Source organism: Podarcis bocagei, assembly GCF_964188305.1.
Source record: "Podarcis bocagei genome assembly, chromosome: 12".
Lineage (NCBI taxonomy): Eukaryota > Metazoa > Chordata > Lepidosauria > Squamata > Lacertidae > Podarcis > Podarcis bocagei.
This window is the reverse complement of record NC_138137.1, coordinates 59,753,223-59,780,114: the sequence shown is the minus strand read 5'-3', so window position 1 is coordinate 59,780,114 and position 26,892 is coordinate 59,753,223. Positions and strand designations below refer to the sequence as shown.

Here is a 26,892-nt window from a genome sequence, read left to right as displayed (position 1 = left end):
CCCGTTTGCATTTCCAGTGTGTATCTTTCCCCCCAGGTAAGCCTTTACAGCAGGATTACAAAATCAGGAAAAAATATATCTATCCAAAACCACAACACAGAATGTCCAGCTCCTAAAGGACAAAAGTTTGGGATTTTAAAGAAACAAAAATCTATTGATGCAGGAAAAGTATTTCAGAAAAGAATGGAAGTTCCACAGTCCCAACGGCCACGCGTTGTAGGTGGTGTCGTTATAGTCCCATTGGGTGAGGTTTCAGGCAAGGTGGGTGCCCCCACCTGGGTCCTATCCTTTCCAGACTCCCCAAATGCTTGGTTCCAACTCTGCAGCAAGGCATCAGCTGAATAAGAGCCCCGTGGCCCAGTCACATGGGGAACCTCTTGGACATCTGGAAAAGAGATGAAGGAGCTTCGCTTCACTGGGGTTGTGTGTGGCTTCAGAGGTCACCTGGCCATTCCAGCTGCGATTAAGAGCTTGAAACCACGAAGACGCTGGATAGGGCTCTTTTAAACGCAGCAAGACACAAACCGAGTCCTATTCTCCACTGTTCCAGGCTTACGTAACCAGGCTTACTTCTTCACCATTTTAATATTTTACACCAAATTTCCCCAGATCTAAATCCCCCTCCCTCTTTCGGACGACCACCCTAACCCTGAAAAGGCACCTGAGCTATATCAGGGCCTAGTCCAGGGTTTGCCAAACTTGGATCTCCAGCTGATTTTTTGGACTACAGTTCCCATCATCCCTGACCACTGGGGTCTTGCCAGTTACGGATGATGGGAGTTGTAGTCCAACAACAGCAATTGCCTTGGAAACAAAAGAAAAGATGGCGCTGGCGGCCACCTTTAAGACTTCTTAATACTTACATTCATGCTCAACCCCCTTCTAAGCACACGTTAGCACCACAACGACCAAAGTCCCCATCGGGGAAACGCCACCCTTATGTGATTTACCATTTACACTGAAGGCGCAGAGGAGCTGCTGTCCTACAAGGCGCTCGCCTTGCCATGGCAGCTCAGGCTCTGCAACGCACCCTCTGCCGCCAAGGCTCGCAGGGGAGAGCTGAGGTCCGGTGAGGGATCTCTCGAGCAAACTGGCGGCATTGAGGGCGCTGCTCCCCACGCCCCTTCTGAAGACGGGAGACCGGAAGATCGGCCCGGTGAACGGCGCAGGAGGTACATCAATGTTTTGAGAGGAGGGCGGTGGCGGCCGCCACCGAGCCGCCTCCTCCCGCAGCCTCCTCCGCCGCCGCCACCTGCGTCGGGGCGCAGCAGTGCAACAGCAGTCGCTGCTGGGAGGAGAAGGCCTTGGGGCACTGGCTGCAGCGGTAGGGCTTCTCTCCTGTGTGCGTGCGAATGTGCTTCTGCAGGTGGTGCTTCTGCATGAAGCCCTTCAGGCAGACGTGGCACTGGTGCGGCCTCTCGCGGGTGTGGGTGCGCTGGTGCTTGGCCAGGTGGTGGCGCCGGATGAAGTTCTTACCGCAGGCGGCGCAGCGGAAGGGGCGCTCCCCGGTGTGTGTGCGGTAGTGGTTGGTCAGCTTGCTCTTGTCCGTGAAGCTCTTCTCGCACGAGGGGCACTGGTAGGGCCGGGCGCCCGTGTGGCTCATCTGGTGGCGCAGGAGGTGGTCCGAGCGCCCGAAGCGGCGCGGGCAGAAGCGGCACGCCAGGCGGTCCTGCCCGCCCAGCTCGCCTCCGGCCTCCAGGTGGCTGCTCTGGTGGATGAGAAGGTTCACCTGCAACCGGAAGCGCTGCTGGCACCAGGGGCACGCCCAGCCCTTCTCCCCAGGTGGCGCAGGAAGAGGAGAAAGGGGCTTGGCACTCCCCGCCTCTCCCTGGCAGCCCAGCCCAGGCCTCGGGAGGCTCCCATCGCCCGAGGGCGACAGTGGGAGGCATCCCGGAGAGGGGGCGAGGCTGCAGCGACTGCGCCGGTGGTCCTCCAAGACCCCTGGGAAGCCGTAGCTCTTCCCGCAGTCTGGGCATGGGTGAGACTTGGCTTCGCCGCTGTGTTTCGGCCACTCGGCCAGGGCAAGTCCAACGGGGCTGAACCGCTTGTGCTCCCCCGGGAGGCTCCCCAGCCACACGGCTGGGCGATGAGGACCCTTCTCCCCGAAGGCGCTCTCCCCAGACGTCTCGGGCCCCCATGGCTCAGGGACTCGGGGATCTCGCTTGGCTTCAATCGGCGCCTTCTCCGTCGGGGGGTCTGCAAGGGAAGGGGAGAGTGGAAGACAAAAATGAAGACGTTGAAAATCTGGAATGCCTACGGAACGAAGATGTTGTTAGCCGCTCTGAGCCCAGCTTCGGCTGGGGAGGGCGGGATATAAATTATTTATTATTATTATTATTATTATTATTATTATTATTATTATTATTATTATTATTATTATTATTATGTACTCTCCTCCCAAGCCCATGTTCCCAGGGTGTTTGCGTCCCCATCTCAGTGACGTCTACGCTGGATTGGTCATGTATACAGAATGGAAGACAGCAGGACCCCCAAGGATGTTCTCCACAGGAAGCTGGCTTCCCACTAGCAGACCAAAGATGTCTGTATACACGACGTGAAGGCTGGCAACGTCAACCCTGCTGTGTGGGAATCCCTTGCAGACAACCCCAGTGCTTGGAGACAGATGGTCAGGTCGTGCATCCAGAGCAGTGACCAGAGGAGGAATGACCGCTGGGAGGAGCGCAGAGACAAAACCCTGGTGCAGCTGCAGCAGCACAACCGGACGCCTTCATCTGCCCCGGCTACAACAAAACATGTCTCTCCTGCATCGGTCTCTGCAGGCACGGCAGGTGCTGCTACCTTCCAACAGCTTGAGCTCACCCGCAAAGGAGCACTCCTCCACTGTCTCCCAAGACAGATAATAATAATAATAATAATAATAATAATAATAATAATAATAATAATAATATATAAATACATTTTATTTATACCCCGCCCTCCCCGGCCAAAGCTGGGCTCAGGGTGGCTAACACCAGTAAAATTACAGTAAAAACATAATGTGTGTGTGGGGGGGGGGGGGATGACCCAATTTAAAATACTGGTTAAAATGCAATTTAAAATGCAGCCTCATTTTAAAAGTAGCCCATAGATCAAGACCATAAGGGGAGGGAAACATAAGAGTCAGACCAAAGGCCAGGAAGAACAGCTCTGTCTTGCAGGCCCTGCGGAAAGATGTCAAGTCCCGCAGGGCCCTAGTCTCTTGGGACAGAGCGTTCCACCAAGTTGGGGCCAGTACTGAAAAGGACCTGGCCCTAGTTGAGACCACCTTGCGACTTGGGACCTCTCAGATGGATGCCAACCACCTCCAACTGCTCCAATCCACATGCAGCAGCCTTCCCCACAGCCTGGTAACCCCCACGCCCCAATGGGGGGGATATTGCCCATCCGATGCAGGATTCTATACCCTTGAGTGCTGGGGCTGATGTGAGTCCAAAACATTGGGACGGCTGTATAGGAAGGACTGCAGGGCACACTGTGTCCCCAAGGGGGCACCGTTTGGAGACTCTTCTTCAGACACACACCTCTCTCTGGCTATTAAGAACATAGGAAGAGCCGTGCAGGATCGGTCCAGTGCCCCATCTAGTCCAGCATCCTCTTCTCACACTGGCCAACCAGATGCCTATTATGGGAAACCTGTAAGCAGGATGTGAGCACACAAGCAGCCCTCTCTCCTCCTGTGGTTTCCAACAACCAGCATTCACAAGCATTGCTGCCTCGGACCATAGAGGCAGGGCAGAGCCATCGAGGCTATAAGCCATCGATAACCCTCTCCTCCTCCATGAATTCGTCCAATCCTCTACTAAAGCCATCTAGGCTAGTGGCCATCACTGCCTCCTGTGGGAGGGAGTCCCACAGATTAACTGCACTGCCTGAAGTAACGTATTTTCCGCTCCATAAGACTGTGCGTCTTATGGAGTGAATGCGTGGTCCCTGGAGCCGAATTGCCCAGGGGCAAAAAGCAGATTGTGCTTTTTTTTTAGAAAGAGGGAAGTGGGTGTTGAAACAAAGCCGCTGAGCAGCTGATTGGCAAGCGATCAGGGAGGGAGATAAGGGACTCTAGCGATGAAGGAGGCTGCCTGGGAGAGGGTAGGTGAAGACAGCAACCTTGCAAAAGGGGGAAACAGGAAGACTAAAGCAATAAGGAGAGAAATTAGAAGAAAAGGAGGAGCAAAAAACTGCTCCAGCTCAGGAAAAGACACTAAGGTAAACAAGAGGGAAGGGAGTGTTGAAAGGAAGCAGCTGATCGGTGGGATCGGGAGAGAGATAAGGGATGCTAGAGTTAAAGGAGGCTGCCAGGGGGGGGGGAGGTAAAAGCCCATGGATCCTCTGTATTTTTGCATTGGCTCACCCCAAATTCACCATCAGATCACATAGCATGTCCATGGCTAGAGCCTGCACCAAAAAAATCACGCATCCACTGTTTCGTGGGGCCGCAATGGCACAAAAGCGTGGTTGCAAAGCACGGTTCCACATGGATTCTCAAGATTTTTGAATTGGGCTACCCCAAACTCACTGCCAAATCACATATCATGTCTGTGATCACAGCATGAACCACAGAAATCATACATCCACTGTTCCGTTCAGTAGATATATTTTCTTGTTTTCCTCCTCTAAAAACTAGGTGCGTCTTATGGAGCGAATGCATCATCATCGTTTTATTATTATTTACACCCCACCCATCTGGCTGGCTTTCCCCAGCCACTTTAAGCAGCTTCCAGCAAAATATAAAAAATAATAAAATGCCAAACATTAAAAAAAACTTCCTGATACAGGGATGCCTTTATGCATGACTTCTTAGCAATTTATTCTGTTATATCCACAGCAAGCAGGGATTTGAGAACCTAGTCTTGCCCCATCCCAGCCCTAAAACCTGACATTTTGCCCCAGTGAAATCTGTGCCTGGCTAGCAAACAGAGACTAGGGTTGTATGGGGGAAAGTGCAAATGCTTCTGAATCAGAGCATCCCTAACCACTCAATTGCGGCACCAATTTGTAGGCTTCATTCCGACTGCAAAATGTGAGCCTCCAGAGAGCCCGTTGACACTGGTGAAGTTTTTCAATGCCATTTCCTCTATCATAAGGCGAGAATCTTGCTTCCCCCACCCTTCCTTCTCTTTCTTAAAAGTTTGACTTTTCCGGATGCTGACTTAGACCGCAGGAGACTGAGCACGAGACCTTCTACCTGCCAAGCAGGTGTCCCATCACTAAGCCAAGATCCTTTCCCCAACTTGCAACCCGTTTTTCAGATGCAGGATATTGAAACCTCCGGTGGCAGTGCAGACACTTTCCTTTCACTCCCCAAGCCTGACACACGGATGTGAAAAGGATCGAGGGGGTCTTAGGAGACCGCAAGTTTCACATGAGCCAGCAGTGTGATGCAGCAGCAAAAACAGCTAATGTTATTATTCTAAGCTGAATCAACAGAAGTCAGGTGTCTCGGCCAAGGGAAGTGATAACTGCTCTGTTGTGCCTGAACCAGACCAATCCTTGAGTTCTGTGTCCTGTTCTGGGTACCACAATTTAAGGATATTGATAATCTGGAGAGAAGGGTGACCAAAACAATAAAAGGGTCTGGAAACCAAGACTCATGAGTTGGGGGTGCAGAGCCTGGATAAGACAAGACTTGAGGTGTGACATGATAGACACCTTCAAGTAGTAGTAGTAGTAGTAGTAGTAATAATAATAATAATAATAATAATAATAATAATAATAATAATAATAATAATAATAATAATATTTATACCTCACCCATCTGGCTGAGTTTCCCCAGCCACTCTGGGCGTCTTCCAATTGAATGTTAAAAACAATACAGCATTAAATATTAAAAGCTTCCCTAAACAGGGCTGCCTTCAGATGTCTTCTAAATGTCAGGTAGTTGTTTATCTCTTTGACATCTGGTGGGAGGGTGTTCCACAGGGCGGGGGCCACCACAGAGAAGGCCCTCTGCCTGGTTCCCTGTAGCTTTATTTCTCGCAATGAGGGAACCACCAGAAGGCCCTCAAAGCTGGATCTCAGTGTCTGGGCTGAATGATGGGTATCAAATGGAAGTATCAAATGGAAGGTGTAGCAAGCTTGTTTTCTATTGCTCCAGAGGACAGGACCTGAATCAACAGATTCAAATGACAAGGAAGGATATTCCGACTCAACATTAGGAAGAACTTTTCTGGTGGCAAGAGCCGTTTGACAATAGAATGGACTCCCTCAGAAGGTGGTAGACTCTTCCTCTTTGGAGGTTTTGAAACAAGAGGCTGGGTGGCCATCTGTCAGATTCTTTAGCTGTGAATCCTGTACTGCAGGGAGCTGGGCAATATGACCCTCCTTGGGAGTTCTTTGAGAGAAGCTGAATCCCCCATTAACAAAAATTCCAGTGTCAAAATCTAGCAAGAACGGTTCCCTGCGCGGAGGAGTTCATGGTCTGATTTTCAAAGAAGAGCATTTCCCAATGCAAGATCAGAAATATCTGGAGAAACCTATGGAAATACTGCGCTGAGGAAAGGGCTGTCTGGGAGACAAGAGTGTCTTTAAGCCTTTCCTTCTGCCTTACCTTTTGACTGGAGAGGGCCTCGCCATGTTTAATTACAAAGAAAGATGCGTTTGCATGGTCTCGACTGATATTGGTTGTTAGCGATAGTAATTTCCCTTCTGTCTCAAGTTACAGAAGCCACTCTGGAGACAGCCTCTTAACGTTTCAGATTGAAGTAGACCGTCTGGATGTGAGCACAATCTGCACTGCAAAATATTCTCCAAGTCTGTTTTGATGCCATGCGAGTGACTTGCATACAAGACGTAACACAGGTACATTTCTTGGAAGACAACTTTCTGCTTGGAAACTGCTTTAAAGGTTTTCGAGAAAGTTTGCAAAATAATGATTTTAAAAGCTGCAATCATTAGGTGCAATTCCCAGTGCCTTAGGGGCCAGCAAGTGTGCCCTCCTTACTCTGATCCCACAGGCCTGAACATGTGTAAGGGGAGCCTGCTCTGGGGCGGGGGCTTCCCTCTCCCAGGGTTCCAGATGGTATGAGACCCCCAACATGGGTGGATGGTGGCAGGAGAAGTGAGGATCTCACAGAACAGATAGCAGTGCCAGGGAAGACGCCCTCACTCATTGCCGCTGTCACCCCACAATGTCACGAAACACAAGTGGTGCCCGTGTGTTTCCGTTTTCCCCAGGGGAAAAAAAAACATTCACTAACCAGAACGCTGAGCTAATTTCTTTTTCCACATTTCTAGTTTATTTTTTAAGTTTCCACAGACCAAAAGAAAGAAAGAAAAAAGAAAAATCCAGGGGGAAAGTATATAAAAGTGTTCAGTTCTGAGAAATCGGTGTTTACAGAAAAGGTGAACGGGTGCGCTGTCTCTGGGCCAACAGTCGTCCGTCTTGAGTTATTCTGAAGTGAAAATGTCCCTCTGGCAACCGGGGGGGGGCGGGGGGGAGGAGATAGTGGGAAGGGGCAGCTACAGTATGGTACACTCCGAACGAGACAGAAAAGACAATCCCAGAAGCATTTTTTTGTTACTACCAACGCCACTGTTTTTTCTTCTTCAGCAACTCTGAACAATCTCTAGTCACCCTTAAAATAAAAAGGTCCTATCGAGTACCCGAGAGTCTACAGGATCCTAAACTCCAGGCTAGGAGGGAGGTCGCGGAGAAGCCCCCTCGCAGCCCTGGGGGCCCAATTTCTGAGGTAACAGTCTTATTTCTCCACCCCTCCCCCCTGCCTCTCTCCCCCCCTCCCTGCAGAGCCGTAGCCCCGGCGCTGGCGGGAGGGGGCCGCTAGATGAAGATGGCGTCCAGCAGGGCCTCCCGGACGGCCGTCCCCATCAGCCGGTTCTGCTCCCGCAGGTGGATCTTCTGGTGTTGCAGCAAATGTTGCTTCTGGGTGAAGCTCTTCTCGCACTCGCCGCACCGGTAGGGCCTCTCCCCGGTGTGGATGCGCTGGTGCCGCACCAGATCCGAGGGGTGGCTGAAGTTCTTGCCGCAGTACAGGCAGGCCAGGGAGCTGCCGCTGCCCCGCCCCGAGTGCAGCCGCTGGTGGGTCACCAGGCTCTTCTTCTGCGAGAAGCTCTCGGGGCAGCGGCTGCACTTGTAGGGCCTCTCGCGCCCGTGGCCCTTCGGGTGCTGCCGGTAGGACGACTTGAGGTTGAAGGTCTTCACGCACTTGGCGCTGCCGTACGGCTTCTCCCCGGCCGGCACCCTGGGCAGGGCTTTCAGGTTGTGGCTCTGCTTGAAGGTCTCCTCGCAGGCCACCGACGTGTAGGCGCCGCCCCCGGTGTGGATGCGCTGGTGGAGGGTGAACTGCTGCTTGTAGGTGAAGCTCTTCTCGCACTGCGGCCGGTAGCCTCCGCCCGCCGCGTGGCTCTGCTGGTGGATCAGCAAGCTCTTGTGCAGCCGGAAGCTTTTCCCGCACTCGGGGCACACAAACAGTTTCTCCCCCGGCCTCTCGCGCTGGAAGCCCGCCATGGAGCTGTGGCTGCCGCCGCCAAAGCTGGCCTCTCCGGGAAGGGCCTCGTCCGCCTGGCTCTCCGGGTGCCTCCGCTGGTGCATCAGGGTGCTGTAGCGGCTCCCGAGGGAGGCAGCCCCTGGGTGGGGGCTGTGGAGGACGGCATCTTCGGTGCACTGCAGCCCCAAGCTCTCGCACAGCGCTTTCTGGGCCTGCAGGACCTCTGCTTTGAAGGCCAGCCCGTCATCTGGTGGGTTGAAAGAAAACAGCGTTGGTGCAATGCTTCTTCTCCAAAGCAGCAAACGCGCGCAACATCCGTTTCTTAAAAAGTGAGCCAGAAACCTACAACATTCTGCCCAGCTACCTTCTCCTGCCTGTTCAGAGGGAGGATGCTTAAAGAATCACAGCACCCTTCTGGTTCTGCAGAAGGACGGGGGCAGGACCCAGAGTGGCTCTGCAGGAACCCGCTTTGCTCAGTCGTCAGCGCACTCCTGCCTGACCACTGCACAAGGCGGCCGCGGCCAGCGTGGCCTCTCTGCCGCACCACGTCACGAGGACAGAGTCCCTTTTCCATCAGGCAATGTGTACAAAGAGCAACAAGGCAACTCTCTGGTTGGTGCAGCCTGACTGGGCATTTGCACACATTATTAAAAGTCTTATTGGCACTTACTTTAAACTAAGAAACCAGGTCTGTAAGCTGACAAGCCCCATTATGCCTTGCTCTCCATTCTCCCAAAAAACGTAAGAATCATAGAATTGCAGAGTTGGAAGAGACCCAAAGAGTTATCTAGTCTTACCCCCTGCAATGTTCATGAGCTGTTCTCCATTGCTCACGTCAACCCTGCCTGGGAAGTCCTCTCTGCTCTGGAGAGCCACAGAAGGCCTGCTCTCACCTGTACGCACTTTCAGCTCCAAGTCCCTGGACTCCTTTGTCTAGCAGGCTACAGACTACAGGGCTTGAGCTTATAAAATGTGCTTCTCTAGTGTGCACTCAAAAGGATCTTTCTGACCCTTGCTCAGTTTATGCATTGCAGGTGCTCAACCCCTGAAATTACTATATTCTTAAGTCAAAGGACAAGAAAGCACTTGCCTTCTCCCCCCCCCCCATACCCTAGAAGAAAGCCACATTCGGGGTACATTTATACAAGCGACTGACAGTTCGAAAGAGCAAAGGAAAGCATGGAAACGTGATCAGCGCTCGCCCCCGCCTAGCAGCAAACGGCCGCCAGGTGAGAGCAGGAGACAAGTCAGAAAGGGGGACAGGCAGTAGCTGTGTTCTTACATGAAGGGCTCGTGCTCATTCTCTCTCTTTCTCTCCCTCTTTCAGCGTCTCCTCTCAGCCTCGCCAGCCAGCCAGCTCTGCTCATCCTTCCAGCAGCCCATTTCTTTGTCCAGGTGGGCTCTAAACCAGCCTCTCCCCCTCTCCACGTTCAGAGCCTCAGTGCCCCTCCAAGTCTCCTTGCCATTCTCGGGTGAGGGGGGCAGGGGGGCACTCAAGGCCAGCGCCAGAATGACCCAGGGCTGGCAACGCGCGGGCTTGGATTGCCTCCACTACAAAAACGGCTCCTGAAAGCAGGTCTTGGCTCTCCTTCGTCCTTTGCTAGTCAAACAGGACAAGCGCATTTGCCCTCCTCAAGGCTGCTGGATCAGTAGACTGAAGGCAGCACACAGGTGGCCAAGATGAGACCATCCAAACCTTTCTGAGATGTTGCTGCTTTGTATTTTTCTTTTAATGGTACCGGCGCATTCTGGTTCTTTGTACTTTTATCGCTCTGTCATGGATGTAAGCTACCATGAGGGCCCAGAATACCACGAGGCAGGAGTTAGGCTTTAACAGGAGCAGACCATTTTGCTTGCACACCATACAAGAAGTGGTGGAGGGTGGGAGGCCACACGGGTGATGTGGAGAGGGCCAACATCACCGCTAGGAGGGGCGGTGGCTAAATATCACTGTGAATACTGCAAGTGTGATTTGTTGCATAAAAGAGAAGGTGGGGAGGAAGCACTCAGAATATTTTAGCCAGCAATACAGAAGACACAAGTTCATCCTGAACATTACAACAGAATTCACAGAAAGGGGGCTTGCTGGGTGGGTGGGAAACAGAAGGAGGAAGACTCTGTACTGGTGGGACGTGGCTCAGAGGTACAACCAATGGGCTGAAGAAGCAGAGAAACGTATAGAGTTTTCCTGTGCTACTCTCTTCCCTGGCCCTTAGCATGGTGTGTCTTACATCGTGGAATCACAGCAGTTGGAAGGGATGCCAAAGGTCATCTATCCCAACCCTTTGCAACACAGGAATCACAGCAAAGGAATCCCCGGCAAACGGCCACACAAACTCTGTCTAAAAACCTCCAAACAAGCAAAGTCCACCACCTTCCAAGGATGTCTGTCTCACTGCCGAGCAGCTCTTTAATATCAGAAAAGTCCTTTCTAATGTTTGGTTGGAATCTCCTTTGAATCCCCTGGTTTGCGTCCTCCCCTCCAGAGCAGCAGAAAACCTAGGCTGCCCCATCTTCAGTCTTATGTTAAGGTCGAGAGTAATTTGACTCAGGGGCTAGGAAGCTCCCCTTGCCTGGGAGGTGGGCCGTGAAGCAGCAGCAAGAATAAACGCTTTCTGTGAGGCCATAGGGCCATGGGAAGCTGCCCAACAGGACAGAGTTCTACCAAGAAGGCAGCTCCTCACACAGAGGTTGCAAACTTGATACCGAGGTGGGGAGAATAACACGAAACAGTAGGTGTAGCTCAGTGACATTTTCATCCTGCTTTACACAAAGAGACCCTTTTTACGCCATAAAAGATCATCACAAACAGAGCCTTGAAGCAGAAGGCCCTTTTCCCCAGTGGGCCAATGGTACCCAAACACCCCATAAAACACAGCCCCCTCAAGATACAAGAAGGGAGCACCAGAGGCACTTGGCTTGCTCCAGGTTCTGACTTCAACACCATGCACTGCAAATGCAGATTCGCTCAGCTGCAGCCATTTCGACACAGGGCCCACAGCCGCGGCACTAAATGGGCTGGGGAGAACAACATTCTGCTTGGACATGTTCCTCAGGCTCAAGTGTAGCAGCTGGAAGGGTTGGCAGCCTGATCCGCTCCAAACGCAAAGCGCCTCTGCAACGTCACCACCCCTCCTGCACCCAGGTGCGCCAGGTGCAACACTCACCAGCGCGAGGCTTGATGCGCAGCTCGCCTTCCTCCGTGCCCTCCGGGCCCTCGAGGTTCACCTCTTGCTCCCGCTTCCCTGGAGAGCCAAAGGAGGATCCGGCAGCCCCATAGTCTGTGCCAACGAAAAGAGCAGTTAGGAGAAAGCTCAACTTGGGGCAATTTAGTCTCTCTCCCCTCCCCCGACTCGCTTTAGGGCAGCAACATGGGCATCACCTGGCTGAGTCTCTGCAGGACTTCAGAAAGCACCTTGGCAGGATACAGGGTGCACAGATCCTGCCAGGGGGTTGGCACTGCCCTCCAACTGTGCGGTGGCATGAACAGGGCCCTTGGCAGACCAAAGGAAGGCATTTTTACCCCTCTGTTTTTTATTGTTATTAATTTATGAATTATGTGTGTCAAGGCAATTTGCAGGTGTGTGGTAATATAATAATAATAATAATAATAATAATAATAATAATAATAATAATAATAATAATAATAATAATAATTTACTATTTATACCCTGCCCATCTGGCTGGGTTTTCCCAGCCACTCTGGGCGGCTCCCAATCAAGTGTAAAAAACAGTACAGCGTTAAATATTAAAATATTAAAAACTTCCCTGAACAGGGCTGCCTTCAGATGTCTTTTAAAGATAGGATAGCTGCTTATTTCCTTCACATCTGAAGGGAGGGTGTTCCACAGGGTGGGCGCCACTACCGAGAAGGCCCTCTGCCTGGTTCCCTGTAACTTCACTTCTCATTGGGAGGGAACTGCCAGAAGGCCCCTGGTGTTGGACCTCTGTGTCTGGGCAGAATGATGGGGGTGAAGACGCTCCTTCAGATACACAGAACGGAGGCCATTTAAGGCCTTAAAGCACCAACACTTTGAATTGTACCCGGAAACGTACTGGGAGCCAATGCAGGTCTCTCAGGACCGGTGTTATATGGTCTCAGCGGCCACTCCCAGTCACCATAAAATAAGCTATAGTTTTAAAAGGAATACAACCCCCCCCCAAAAAAAAACCTATCCAATAGGGCTTTTCATTCAGCTGGAAAACTCTGTTGCCTCTTTATTCTGCAGAACCACATTGAAAGTCAATGTAGTAATGAACCTGTACTTTCAGGAGAGTGAGAAAAATTCTCAGGGATGATTCACACCCTGGCCGGCACTTTCTTGATCTCCTGCCCTCGAGCAGAAGATATAGAAGCAGGATTAGTCGCGCCAACAGGGTAAAGAATAGCTTCTATCCGTGGGCTGTTAGGCTGCTGAATGAAAAGATAACAACAGGGCAAATGACTTTTGGGTTTGGTGGGTAAACAAGGGGAATTAAGACCAAGAGAGCTGAGTGGGGGGTGCTCGTGTAATCTCACTGCATACAAGTTGTACAAGCAACAATAAAGTATTTCAATTCCATTTCCATTTCAACCTCAGAAGAGGCCTGCTGGGATAAAAGGGCGAACTTCCCGTCTAGCCCAGCATCCTGTTCTCACAGCGGCCTACCAGACACCCACCATGGGAAGCCAGCAAGCAGGAGCCAAGCACAAGAGCAGTGGCGTAGCATGGGTTGTCAGCACCCGGGGCAAGGCAAGTAATTTGCGCCCCCTAACCCATGGATTTGCGCCCCCTAACCCTAACCCCCAGGTGTTGCGCCCGGTGCGGCCGGCCCCCCCTGCACCCCCCACACTACGCCACTGCACAAGAGGCCTCTGCCCTCTTGCAGACGACAGCAACTGGTATGTGGCCTGTGGAGGCAGGGCAGGGCCGTCGGGGCTAGTAGTTCCTCCCCACGATGTTTCAGACCAACTATTCAAACCCTATTTTAAATTCCAGCTGAAAATATTTAGCATTCATGTTTGGGGGGGGGTGCGGAGGGGATGTTTTCTTAGACCCTGCTGCAAGAGCTGCGTCCCTCTAGGTTTTACTTTTCAACATTTTTTTCCATTGCAAAAACCGTGAGGAGAATCCAGTCAAGATTCTTTTCCCAGCGGATTTTGTATTTTCTGAAACCCTGAAATACTCTGGACAAAAGCGGCCTAACCTACAGGTTCCACTCACCAACACTGTGGTCGCTTGGAGCTGTCCTTCCTTCTGCTTTCTCCTGGTCTCCAATGACATGTGCATTTTCTCTCCCTTCCATTTGGCAGGCCAGGCCAGGCCTAAAAACCAAGGCTTCTGTTTCGGGAGACACGAACGAGAGGGTGTTTGTTCCGTCAGCCACTTTGGACCAGGCTGCAACTATTTGCTAAGCCTGTTTCAATTTAACTCGATCGCAAACCCCAAAGGAGCACAAAGAGGGCCTTCATTCCGCTCTGCTGTAACAGGAAGAATGCCCGATGCACAAGACTTCCCTGTCCTGGGCCACAGGTCTTGCGGCCCACACCACCAAGGTGAACCTCAGACATGGGAGGCCTGGTAGACCCCTCTTGAAGAGAGAGGAAAATCTCCTGCACATTTTGAAGTTAGTGGGTGGGAGGGGAGAATCCCAGTTGTAAGAAGAAGAAGAGTAGAAGAAGAAGAGTTTGGATTTGATATCCCACTTTATCACTATCCGAAGGAGTCTCAAAGCAGCTAACATTCTCCTTTCCCTTCCTCCCCCACAACAAACACTCTGTGAGGTGAGTGGGGCTGAGAGACTTCAAAGAAGTGTGACTGGCCCAAGGTCACCCAGCAGCTGCATGTGGAGGAGAAGAGACGCGAACCCGGTTCACCAGATTACAAGACTACCGCTCTTAATCACTACACCACACTGGCTCTCACTGGAGATGGAAGGGTCAGTTAAGACAGCCTCGTACATCCTATTCATCCACCCAAACCCTTCTGGGATTCCAGATGCTTACCTGGGCTGGGCTCTGAAGAAATCTCTTTCTCCTTAGGGACCTCCTCTTCCTCCACACAGGGACGTTCGCCTTGCTCAATCCGGGACAGAAGGTCAGGTTTTGCAATTGCATAGTCTGTTGGAAAAAGAGAAAACACAGAACACCCCTTCAGCCCACTTGCTGCACTGAACAGGATTAAGGGGGATGCTGGCAGCACTACCATACCCACTGAAAATTCACCGCAGGGGACACGCTAGATGACAGGTGCATCATAGAAGTTACATGAGCAGGTCCTGAGGTGCTTCAGAGCACAAAGGAAGGGCAAAGTGGTGAGGTGAGGAGAGACTGAGAATGTATCCCTGAACAGGCAGTAGTCCTGGAGGTCGTGGAGTTCAGCTACTTCCCCACAGTCTCACCCCTGCTTTGTATTGGCTGTTTCCAAGGTCCTGGACACTGCAGAGCATTCCAGCACAGTCCCCACACCATCACACAGCTTATCACGTGCAGAAAATCAAGCAGTGATCCCCAAACGTGGTTAACAGCAACTGTGTGTTTACACCAGCCCACCGTTCGGCCCATCTAGTCCAACAGCCCATCTAGTCCAACAGCCCATCTAGTCCAACATTCTGTTCTTACACTGGCCAATCGGATGCCTGTTGGAAACCCGAAAGCAGGACCTGTATGCAATTGCACTTTCCCCTTCTGCAGTTTTCAGCAACAGGGATTAATAATGTTATTATTTGCACCCCATGACGGAGTAGATGGCAAACACTTAGATAACAGATGAGATTGATATTTTAAAAAACCACTTGAGACAGCCTCATGACTTGCATCAGCCGCTAATAAAAAGAGCAATAACCAGTTCTTTACCCAGTGAGACCAACGACTCATAGTTGCTCTTCATCATGTTTTTGTAGAGGTCCTTCTGCCATTCATCCAGGTTCCCCCATTCCTGCTCTGAGAAGTAGACGGAGTTGTCCTCAAAGGTCACTGGCACCTGGAATCACAACAGTCGCAGACTTAGACCTTCTAGGGTGAGTGCCTGGCACTTACCTGGACCCCCTTTTCTCTCCAAATCCATCAGCTTCTGCAGGGCCAGAATATTACTACTCTGGTCTAGAGAAGCTGAAAGGGTGCACAGCTTATCGCTTCTCAGCAAGAAGACTCACCAGCTATTCCTATGCTCCCCTCCCCAACCAACATTTAGAGATTTGAAGAAAAAAACAGTATGAAGCGAACTCTTATTATTTATTTAACATACGTATAGAGTTCCCATGAAACGTCTCAAAGTGATTTCACAATACAATAACACCATATGCAATACATCTGCATGTATAAAAGCAATTTCAAATCCAATCCAGATACGGACAGATAAATATCTCCACCTAGAAACTTTGTTGAGTTTAGCTTTTAAGAAGCAATCTAGCAACTACCAGATTCAATGCAATAGCTCAATTTCCACTGCCTGTCTGTTACTCTGTAAAGCTCTGAGCAAAAAGGTGGCACTTCAATATATAATAATTTAAGTAGTGCCTAAGAACCTTTTACCGTCCGGCCCAAAGGTAGTGACAGAACTGATGGTAGCTCGCTGTGGCTTATTTGCAAATCATTTTGAGAATAAAATCACTTGCATCCGCTGGGACCCTGACTCCACTGTTACAGCAGATGAATCTCAAGAGTTACCCAGAGCACTGTCTAGTCCTATTATATTGGATGAGTTTCAGTTAGTAAGGCCCAAGGACGTGGGCAAAGTGCTCGGATCCGTCAGGGCGACCACCTGTGCTCTGGACCCTTGCCCCTCTTGGCTGAAGACTAGCAGGGAGGGACAGCTGACTGGGCCAGGGAGGTGATTAATGCAAGAGGGGGTAGTCCCTGCCTGCTTGAAGGAGGCACTGGCAAAACCACTCCTCATTTATGCTGATGACACAAAGCTCTACTCCTTTCCATCTGCAGGTGTGGCAGTCTTGCCTCAGTAACTAAATGGACGAGAGCCTACAAACTGAAGCTCAACCTAGATAAGACTGAAGCACTGTTGATGGGCGGTTCCCTAGACCGAATGGATGGGAGGTCACCTGCTCTTGATGGGGTTACACACCTTCTGAAGGAGCAGGTATGCAGCTTGGGGGTACTTCTGAATCCATTACTGTTGCTTGAGGCTCAGGTGGTCTCAGTGGCACAGAGCGCCATCAGCTGTACCTCAATATGAAAAGGTACAGCCTAACTTCTGTTGCCTATGCTCTGGTAGACTCTAGGATAGATTACTGCAACGCGTAATACATGGGGCTGCCTCTGAAGATGGTTCAGTTGGTACAAAATTCAGCAGCCAGGGCAAGATGGTGTGAGCATATAACACCGATCCTGAACCGACTGCACTGGCTACCAATTAGTTTCTGGGCCCAATTCAAAAGTGCTGGTCTTGACCTATAAAGCCTTAAGAAGCTGAGGACCACATTACCGCAAGTTCCGCCTCTCCCCATATGAACCTACCCAGACCATGAGCTCATTATCTGAGGCCCTTCTTCGTGTGCCTCCTCTGCAAGAGGTCTGGAAGGTGGCAACATAAGAGCGGGGCCTTTTCTGCAGTAGCTCCATTTGTGGAATGCCCTTCCTAGGCTCACCTGGCATCTTTGTCACATACATTTAGGTGTGAGGCAAAAACATTCCTCTTCTCCCAGGCCTTTGGATAATTAACCTATCTATGGTCTTTTAAACTGCGTGAGGGGTAACTGTTTTTGTTTGTTACTATGGTATGTATTTTTGTGCTTTTACGTTGTAAACTGCCCTGTGATCCTAAGATGAAGGGAAGTATAGAAGCTGAAGAAACAACAACAGGAGCCCCCCCCCCAAAAAAAAAGCCAAGGGGGAGCAGAGTTGAAAGCGTGTTTCACAGCTGACACATACAATGTTGCCTGGGTCTCTCTCTTGTCATCATGCCCTATGTAGTACACATGGAACCTAATTATCCTGAGTAGAACCTGAATTACCAGGCTGTACTTTTCAGGTGAAGTTTCTAGTCCTCATAGTTATGGACATTATGCTTGGTAATAATCATTGGCAAAAGGTTCAGGTCTTCACAGGGCAGGTATGTTATGACCTACCTGCTGACCCCACATTGCTCCCTGACAAACATTTCAAAGTTCTACACAAAACCAAATTCAAAGCACAACCTATAAGCAAATTTGCACCACTGATACCGAGAGAAGAAGCTGGGTTCTCTTGGGGTGATCAACCCAGAAGCATCCCGCCCAAAGCAGATCCCCTCCTGCCCAAATCCAAACCCTGATCCACCAGGCTTTCAAGAAGGGAAATGGAACATTTCCAGGAACAGCAACTATCTCCAGTCAGGGCAGTGATCCTATCTAATGAAGTATCATTGTTTCAGGTGGCAAACCATTGCCTGTACTGTAGTGGATGTCAGAGGAATGGCCGACCAGGAACATGAGGGCAATTCCATTCTGCATTCTGCCCAGAGCCACTGAAAGTTGTGCCCCCAGTGCAATTGAAGCAATAGAGCTTAAGACACCTCTTTGCTACCTCCTTTTAGAGATTTGGCTGGTTAGTCTTAATCAGTCTGTTAAGTCTTAATTGATGTGAAAGTCCGCTGGCAACTCAACTTCATCAGTGCCTCCAAACCCATCATTTCCCTCGAAAGGAAACTGCACTGTACTAACACATTTCCCATGCATAGGTATTTTTTCTTTTTTTTAACCATTGGTTTATATTTTAAAAATTTAAGATGTTGTTTTCGCAATATAAATGTAGGCGGAAGGCAATCTGAGTTTCCGGAGTATAAAAGGAGTATCTTTTATCTATCACACTGGACCAGTCCATAAGAGTCCGACGTGTGGGTGGTGGATTCCAAAGACCACCTTGTCTATTAGCTCATGGAATAAAACTATACCACTGAACTGCAAAGTCACCCTCACATTCAGGCAACCTTGAAGCTCAGATCTGTTTAGTTGGTTTCTCTGCCAAAGCATTTTGCCAAATGTAACAATACTATTCTTGTGCTGAACCTCCATCTTTACTTTTCCAATATTTTGCAATTACCTGTTTTGCAGCCACAAATAAAAAGGCAGCATATCTTTAAATGGCACCATCTCATTCTTTCCATCAAAAGTTATTAAGAATGCCCACGAAGGTCATTTGTCAACTTGTCAACTGCTTCAGCACGTTCCAAGAATACTTCAAACTCTTTTAATTTCCTTACAACCCCCATCACATATGGATACATGTACCTAGTCCTGAACAATCTTTCCGCCAACATTTGGATTGACGCTTCTGGGGTGCAAGGTACCAAGAATATTATGCATTTTTAGGCATTCTCATATATCTTTGCAGTCTTAAATAGCTTCTTGTTCCAAAGGGCTTTCCATTTTTTGCTGAGATAACCCTGCACCCAGATCTGTCTCCCAGATCCCCAAAGCTGGTTTCCACTTATATTCAGTATTGTATATATTGCAGCGATTAACCCCTTGCTTCATGAAGATTAAGGGTAAGATATTCATAAAGCTCATTTGACATTATAGCATCTTACTCTAGAAGTTTGGGTGGGAAGGGGGCATGTCCAGAGGCAGGCATCAGCCTTTTATCCTCTTTGGTGAGCTACTGCAGTTACTTAAGCACTCTCTATGCTATTTAACAGATCTCACAACAATTCTCTAGGGTACCTGAGAATCCCAACAGGCATAGCTGGACCACACTACTCTATTCGTCCGTGGAGGTTATGGGAAAAGGACAATAAGAAAATATGTGTCCATAATTTCCAGAGCTTGGGGAACGCACTAGCTGAACAGAAAACAAGTTTCTCCACTAGTTTAGAAGAGCAAATAAGGCATTTCTCAACTATTCCAATAATGTCAGGCAAACAGCATCTAAGCATGCAAGATGAGCTAAGGAAACACTCAAACTATGTTGGTGTCTCCCCCCCAAAAAAAAGCCCTCCACAAATCCTCCCACCTAACACTCAACAGTAATGGAGTTTTGCCTGAAGTTATCTAGAATAAGGTAAATTAAAAACAAGAACTCAAAACGGCAACCTAAAAAATAATGCAAGGATCGAAGCCGCAAAGTAGTGAGAATCAAGGCCTAGCAAACCTCAATGCTCTGCTGTCACACAAGGCAAGCCTTAAAAATAAATACAGACGTCTTACTAGCCTCCCTGTGGTGGGCATAACTATAAACTCGTGCAGATTTTGACACTGTTCGCTTCTTTACTGTGGACTGCATATTGGGGGCCATCCACAGAACCACACACTTCTCTTCTCTCGGGTGAGAATTCCTCCATCCTTTGACAGCCTTCAAACACAGTTCACCATCTCCACCAAAGCCAAGTATAGTTCTTATCTTAACCAAGTTTTCAAGACTTTGGGCTCATGAGCTAGTTGTTTGTGGCACACCGACAGCCTGAAAGACCTTTCTACTTAACAGAAGTTTTGCTGGCTGATGATCTGGAAGGCAGCCTTTAATAATAACACATCTCCACGTCTGCGGAACTTTTCACAATGCTGTAAAAGGGGGGAGATAGAGAGTGTGTTCCCCAAGTGTCCTTACCTTGGGGGTTTCCCCTTTGGAGCCTGGAGGGAGCCTCAGGATCCAGAAGTTCTGATTCTTCAGCAGGTTCTCCATGTTCTCCAGCCTCCTCTGCAGCAGCCCGTACTCCTGGATCAGCGTCCCCAGAGCCGTCAACTTGCACTCCATCTGGTTGCCAAAGTCCACCACGGCATTCTCACAGTCCACGTATTTCTTTTCGTTGGTCACCATCCGCCGCTCCAGGTTCAGCAGCCGTGTGGCGTGCGAATCCACCTTCCTCTCCACGGCTTGGATCGCAGCCACCACCGTCCACAGAGAGAGCTCGGCCATGTTCTGCTTGGCATCTCGGACAAAATTCTGTTCGGGCTGCGAAGGCACCGGCTGCCGGGGCTCCATGTTGAAACACTGAAGCTGGTTACAAAAGGAGAGAAGAACGATCAATATAGTCCATCTATTTTGGCTTGCTATCTGCTCCGCCCCAAAAGCACAAGCAAGTTAGAAATGCAGGAAACCGCATTATACAGCGTCAGCCCATATAGGTCCATCTAACTCAGGATCACCTTCAACAACCAGCGGAGTTTTAGGCAGCAGTCTCTCCTTGCCCTACCTGCAGGTGCTGAGGGTTGAACTGCAACCTTCTGCATGCAGATCAGATGCTTGGTCACTGAGATACAAGTTCCTGTGAGATACCAAATTATTATATCAATATTACAGGTTTTACATTTGAGTTTGTGCTTATAAGCCACCTCAAAAGTGCATCTTAGGGCTGCATTAATGCAGGTTTTGCCAAACTGGATGCTGACTGGGGCAGACAGGAGTTGTGGTCCAAAACATATGGAGGGCACCAGGTTGGCAAATGCTTCGTTTGTGGGATCCTTAGGACTGGTTCTCACATACACACTCACCGCCCTTAGTTTTCTATACACTACTAACTACATTTTACACCAGAATGCTTTTAGTGCCCACTAGGAATTTAGTTTGCATTCTAATTTTGTTTATTTATGTGCCGCTTTATCACAGTGGTTTACAATAGTAAAAAAAAAGGAATAAAACTATGCAAGAAAAGAATAAAATGTTAGGAAGTGAAAAACGGAAAAGTTAAAAGCAAAGATCAATAGCCCATTGCGGGGGATGTACTCCTATTTGCCTGCGTAGGCCTGGTGAAACAGAAAAGGTTCCAGCAGGCTTTAAAAACCTGGCACAGAAGGCGCCTGCTTTTTTAAAAGCCACCTGATCTAATTCTCACCTCTGAGACTAGCACACTGATGTAAAAGCTATTATCTTCTGGGTTTGCCCTTCTCCCAATTTTGCAATAGTCTTTAGCTCAAAAAAAATAACAACACCAAAATGCATTTTAAAAGTACTATTTTAAGGTAAAATGTTTAGAAATGCATGCAGAGAAATAAACTAAGTATTTAAAGATGAGCTTTTACATAGATTCTTAAAAACAAAACAAAAACCTGCAGATGGATGAAGTTTGAGAACCCCTGAGCTAGAGCAATGGCTCACCCAGTCTTGTACTGTCTATTCCACTGCTCTTCACCTGGTGTGTCTGGACACCGAAGCACGTAGCGTCCTGGCCTAAGAGGGATCTTACTAAAAACATCCCATTTTCCTTTGTTACTCTTGCTGTTCAGGGGTTTCGGTTCTTGAAAAGCAGGAATACAGAGAGGAAGAAAACAGAGAAGTAACCATGTGCATAGACAACAAAACTTGTTTACCTGGAATACTTGGTAAAAGAGATAATTTCAGTAGGTGCAGATTTCTTCCTTATTACATGACAGCTGCACCAGCCACAACTCTCTTTTCTATGCAACTTGGCTGCATCTGTGGAAGAGAAGAGACACCAAGGCCCGCTCCATCATTTCAGCTCAAGTCATTTGCCATCTCTCAACCCCATGCACATCCCTGCGGTGGCTATTCCATATGTGACTGTAGAAAATGTGTAACATTGCCTAAGGATTTGTAAGTGAATTAATTTTCCCCTCCTCCCCCAAATCCCATTTTTAATAGTATTTTGTCTATTAGGATGAATGTATTTGCTGTGAACTTTTTTTTTTTGGGGGGGGGGAGAACCATTAAGCATATTGGCAGAAAAGTGTTATATAAATTATTTTAAAGAATTCTAAGCCACTCTGCATTCACATGGATGGATCCCAAACTAATTCACTTAAATAAGTCAACAAGCAAGCAAATAAATAAATAACTACAAAATCCAGGTCTTGCTTTCCATCTGGTCAACCTAAAACAACTTTCCCCAACCTGGTGCCCTTGATATATTATGAACTAAAACTCTAATCAGCCCCAACCAGAATGTTCATATGTACTCTAAAATACTTCGGAGGGCACCAAGGTGAGGAAGGCTGTCCTGGGAGAAGACAAATTGTTCAAAGGGGATTCCATCTTGATGGTTATTTAAGGGTGGCTCCTTGGTACAGAAAAAAACTCTGTATTAGTGACAGTTTTCAAATTAAGAGGCTATTTATTCCCAGCCTTGAGATCCTGCCTCTGCATCAGAAACCCTGCACTAAGCCGCAGCCTGTCTCAAAAAGGGATGTTAGCTGCAACTCCTCAGGCCTGCACATCTGGGCAACGTGCACTTCCGCAAGAACGGTCCCAAGAGATGAGTCTCCCATCAAAGCAGAACACTGAGGACATAACCACCCTTTCCTTGTGTCCTTCAGAACCCCCATTATACAAAAAATAAGCACATCCTTCTGGACGTGGAAGCTGCATGGAGAAAGAATCCCTCCTCCACTGCAAACTCCCCCCCCCAAAAGCACACTGACCAAGAACCCCCCACCCCCTCTGTGCCCTGCAGAAACAAGCAGTATTTCTAAGCACACAGGGCAGCATTTCTCTCTCTCTCTCTCTCTCTCTCTCTCTCACATACACACACACACACACCAGGGATGCTCCTAACCAACCTTCCCCCCTCCCTTGCCAGGCAGAAGCAAGCAGTCATCCTACACACACACACACACACACACACACACAGAAACCCTCCAAGGCCAACAACACTAAGCTCTCTCTCTTTCTCATGCACGCACACACCCCACCCCCTTCCCTGCCTCCCCACCTCCCTCTCCCTGCAGAAACAGTCATCTTGTTGTAAGCTATTTTCTGGCTTACAACAATCTTGCACACTTACATTTACTTACACAAGCCAGTCCCTCTTAGGCCAACAGCACTAAGCTCCCTTTCTCTCTCTCTCTCTCTCTCTCTCTCTCTCTCTCTCTCCCTCTCTCCCTCCCTCCCTCTCTCATTCACCCCCACCCCCTCCCTGGCTCCCCACCTCCCTCTCCCTGCAGAAACAGTCATCTTGTTGTAAGCTATTTTCTGGCTTACAACAATCTTGCACACTTACATTTACTTACACACACACACACACAAGCCAGGCCCTCTTAGGCCAACAGCACTAAGCTCCCTTTCTCTCTCTCTCTCTCTCTCTCCCTCTCTCTCTCCCTCTCTCCCTCCCTCCCTCTCTCTTTCACCCCACCCCCTCCCTGGCTCCCCACCTCCCTCTCCCTGCACGAACAGTCATCTTGCACACACACACACACACACACACACTCTCTCTCTCTCTCTCTCTCCAAGGCCTACAACGTCGCTCCCTCTCTCTCTCTCCCTCCCTCCCCTCCCCCTGGATGCTCCCCTCCCCCCTCCGAGGAGCCCCGCCCCAGCTGACAGAAAAAACCAAGGCGGCGCTTCCATATCTCCCCTCGGGGGAAAAACACACACACACCACCAGCCTCCCTCCCCCCCCCCAATATTCACACCCAGCAACGCCCCCCCCCCACTCTGTCGAGGGGGCCCCTCCCCAGAAGGCCCCTTCAAGGGGCTGCCTTTCCCTTTCTCCCCTGGGGGGGAGACCAGCCCAGCCTCACCTCAGGCGGCGGCGGCGCCCCCTCCCTCGACGACACCCCCCCCCCGCCGGGGCCTTTTGTCTCCCCTCCCCCTCCCCAGGAGGAAAGGGGGCGGGGCAGCCGAGAGCGGCCCAATCAGGCTCCGTCTATCGCAAGGGGGGAGGGGAGGGCAAGACGAGGCGGCCTTCTGAGGGGACGCGCGGCGGGGCTGGGGGGGGGCTTCTGTCGGGGCGGGGGGGCGCAGTTGGAATGAGGGGGGTGAGGAAGAGACGGGGAGAGAGGAGGAGGAGGAGGTACCCACCAGAGCCGTCTCACTAACACGGCTGCCGCGCATGCGCGCTTCTGTTTTTAAAAAAGTGGGGAAACAGCAGCACGCATGCGCGCGGCGGCCAGGAGGAAGCGGAGGGGGGGGAAGGAGGAAAGAGATACCCGGTTTCCTGTGCGCTGGAGGCGCCGCAGCGCCACCTGCGGAGGGAGGAGTTCGTGGCAAGGGGGAGACAGTTCGCTTTCTGCTCTTCTGCTGACACAGATAGGTAGCCGTGTTGGTCTGCCATAGTCAAAATGAAATAAAATTCCTTCCAGTAGCACCTTAAAGACCAACTAAGTTAGTTCTTGGTATGAGCTCTCGTGTGCATGCACACTTCTTCAGATACACTGAAACAGAAGTTGCCAGACCCTTCTATATAGTGAGAAGGTGGGGAGGGGTGTTACTCAGAAGGGTGGTGGGAATGGGAGATTGGCAGGTAGCTGAGATGAGCCTGTTGATGACTCTTAACGACTCTAAAGGCTCATCTCAGCTATCTGCCAATCTCCCATTCCCACCACCCTTCTGAGTAATACCCCTCCCCACCTTCTCACTATATAGAAGGATCTGGCAACTTCTGTTTCAGTGTATCTGAAGAAGTGTGCATGCACACGAAAGCTCATACCAAGAACTAACTTAGTTGGTCTTTAAGGTGCTACTGGAAGGAATTTTTTTATTTTGCTCTTCTGCTGGTTGCTGTCCCCTGGAGCGGGTGCGATGAGAGGAAGGCCCTCCCCGCTGCTCTGGGAAGATGAAACATAAGCAGAGGCCAGCTGGATCATCTAGTTCTCACGCTGGCTAAATATCCCCAGGAACCAAAAACTCTAAATCAGTGTTTCCCCAACCTTGGGACTCCAGCTGTTTTTGGACTACAGTTCCCATCACCCCAGACTACTGGTCTTGCTAGCTAGGGATGATGGGAATGGTAGTCCAAAAACAGATGGAGTCCCAAGGTTGGGAAACTCTGCTCTAAATAGACTGCCTCTGGAACTGGAATCCATAAAAGCCTAAGAAGAGCCTAGAGACAGCACCATGCCAACAGCCTGGCCAGGCCAGCCCCCTGTTCTCACGGTGGCCAACCGGGTGCCCCTAAGGGAAACCAGCAAGCAGGATCCACGCCCAAGAGCCCACCCTCCCCCCTGTGGCTTCCAGCAGCTGAGATTCAGAAGCATTGTAGTAGTTATCAAGAGCCCTCTTCTCTTCCATGAGTTTTCCCAATCTGCTTTTAAAGCCATCCAAGTTGGTGGCCTCACTGCCTCCTGTGGGAAGGAGTTCCACAGATTAACTATGCACTGTGAAGTAAGACCTCCTTCCCAAAATGAGACTCCTGCAGCAGCAGAGGGGTTCTGGGTAGCTTTCTTGAGCCAGCTACCTGTCAACACAAGTCCCAGTGACCCTGCCCCACTGGCAGCCTCTGGCCTTGCACCGGGTGGCTTTGAAAGGGGTCTTCCCTGCCACATCTAGGTTGGTGGCCATTGCTGCCTCCTGTGTCACCCCCACTTGTGATTCCCGGCAGTTGGTATTCAGAGACATGCTGCCTCCGGCTGCAGAGGCAGAACATAAATCATTCACTGCTAAACCCTGGCCAAGAGAAGCTATACATCCTTGCTGTCTCCCATCAACACTCCAGAGGACTAAGGAACTGGAGTTAAGGAAGTATGAAGCCACCACGAAGCTCCTCACTCCTTTATTTCACCCTCAGGGGATCCAGGGAAGAACTGGTTGGCAACCTTTTCAGTATCTGGAACCTCATAGCACCACCATAGCAGTATATGCTGTCTTATAACATCCCAGTTTCTAGCCAACTTGATCACAAGTTTTAAAATGCCCCTCAATAAAGGCATATGGCCTACAGCTATGGGGCAGAATATTCAGTTTGCATTGCAAAAGCCCCAGGTTCAGTAAGAAGGGGACTCGGGGGGGGAGGTCTAGAAGGAGCCCTGAGATTTCCTGCAGTCAAAGCAGGCTAGGAGGACTCGCCATTTGACTCCGGGTGGCACTGTGGGTTAAACCACAGAGCCTAGGACTTGCCGATCAGAAGGTTGGCGGTTCGAATCCCCGCAACGGGGCGAGCTCCCGTTGCTTGGTCCCTGCTCCTGCCAACCTAGCAGTTCGAAAGCACGTCAAAGTACAAGTAGATAAATAGGTACCACTCTGGCGGGAAGGTAAATGGCGTTTCCGCGTGCTGCTCTGGTTCGCCAGAAGCGGCTTAGTCATGCTGGCCACATGACCCGGAAGCTATATGCCGGCTCCCTCGGCCAATAAAGCGAGATGAGCGCTGCAACCCGAGTCGGTCACGACTGGACCTAATGGTCAGGGGTCCCTTTACCTTTAAGGATGCTTCATATGTACCAGGGGGGAGAAAACCAATGGGGACTTCCTGAAATAACCACAAGCGGCTTCTTCACCCAGCATGTTTCTCCCCTCTCCTGAGTAATTACAAATCCAAACTTCTCTCCCATAGGGGAAACAAATAATATGTCAAATTCTGCCCAGTGTCCAAGAAGACCAAAACTTTGCAACAACAGTGCAAGGTACACACAAGGATGCCACCCCTTCTCCTCCAAATTGCACAACGCATCTTAAGGCAAATGTGGCTGGGGGTTCCTCCTGTCCCTGCTGAACAGGCTCCTTTGGGGCTTTCTCTCCTCGGGTCTAAACATGCCCATACACACACTCAGGACTAGCACCTTCTGTTCACCCGGGCTTTCCCGAAGATACAGCGTTCCCAGACACTCGTGAAACAAACCCAAAACCTGAAGGCATTTGCTTACCAAAGAAAAA

At 50.0% G+C, this 26,892-nt stretch overlaps 1 protein-coding gene across 3 annotated transcripts; it reads right to left on the bottom strand.

The window, feature by feature from the left end:
- Nucleotides 1–4: 4 nt before the first annotated feature.
- LOC308569579 (zinc finger protein 783-like) lies at nt 5–24,178 on the bottom strand. 3 transcript variants are annotated; one of them, XM_081163680.1, is made up of 9 exons: nt 24,106–24,178; nt 21,660–21,765; nt 20,546–20,617; nt 19,960–20,349; nt 15,277–15,403; nt 14,428–14,541; nt 13,646–13,762; nt 11,609–11,722; nt 5–2,196 (listed from the first exon to the last, which is right to left on the bottom strand). In XM_081163680.1, exons 4-9 carry the CDS (start codon nt 20,332–20,334, stop codon nt 1,178–1,180), a joined length of 1,866 nt encoding a protein of 621 aa, XP_081019806.1. In that variant the 5' UTR covers nt 20,335–20,349; nt 20,546–20,617; nt 21,660–21,765; nt 24,106–24,178; the 3' UTR covers nt 5–1,177. The 3 variants fall into 3 exon arrangements, with proteins under 3 accessions (XP_081019806.1, XP_081019805.1, XP_081019807.1); XM_081163679.1 differs by lacking the exon at nt 20,546–20,617; XM_081163681.1 differs by lacking the exons at nt 5–2,196; nt 20,546–20,617 and adding an exon at nt 7,207–8,688 and having other exon boundaries at nt 24,106–24,176.
- Nucleotides 24,179–26,892: the final 2,714 nt, after the last annotated feature.

Bases quoted from the DNA above. Each gene is read 5' to 3' on its own strand.
- LOC308569579 (XM_081163680.1), bottom strand. From the start codon at position 20,334: ATGGAGCCCCGGCAGCCGGTGCCTTCGCAGCCCGAACAGAATTTTGTC. The intron at 15,404-19,959 runs GTAAGGACACTT...TTGTGATTCCAG, and splicing joins CCAAAGGGGAAACCCCCAAG to GTGCCAGTGACCTTTGAGGA. The intron at 2,197-11,608 runs GTGAGTGTTGCA...CTTCCCTTGCAG, and splicing joins GCGCATCAAGCCTCGCGCTG to ACCCCCCGACGGAGAAGGCG.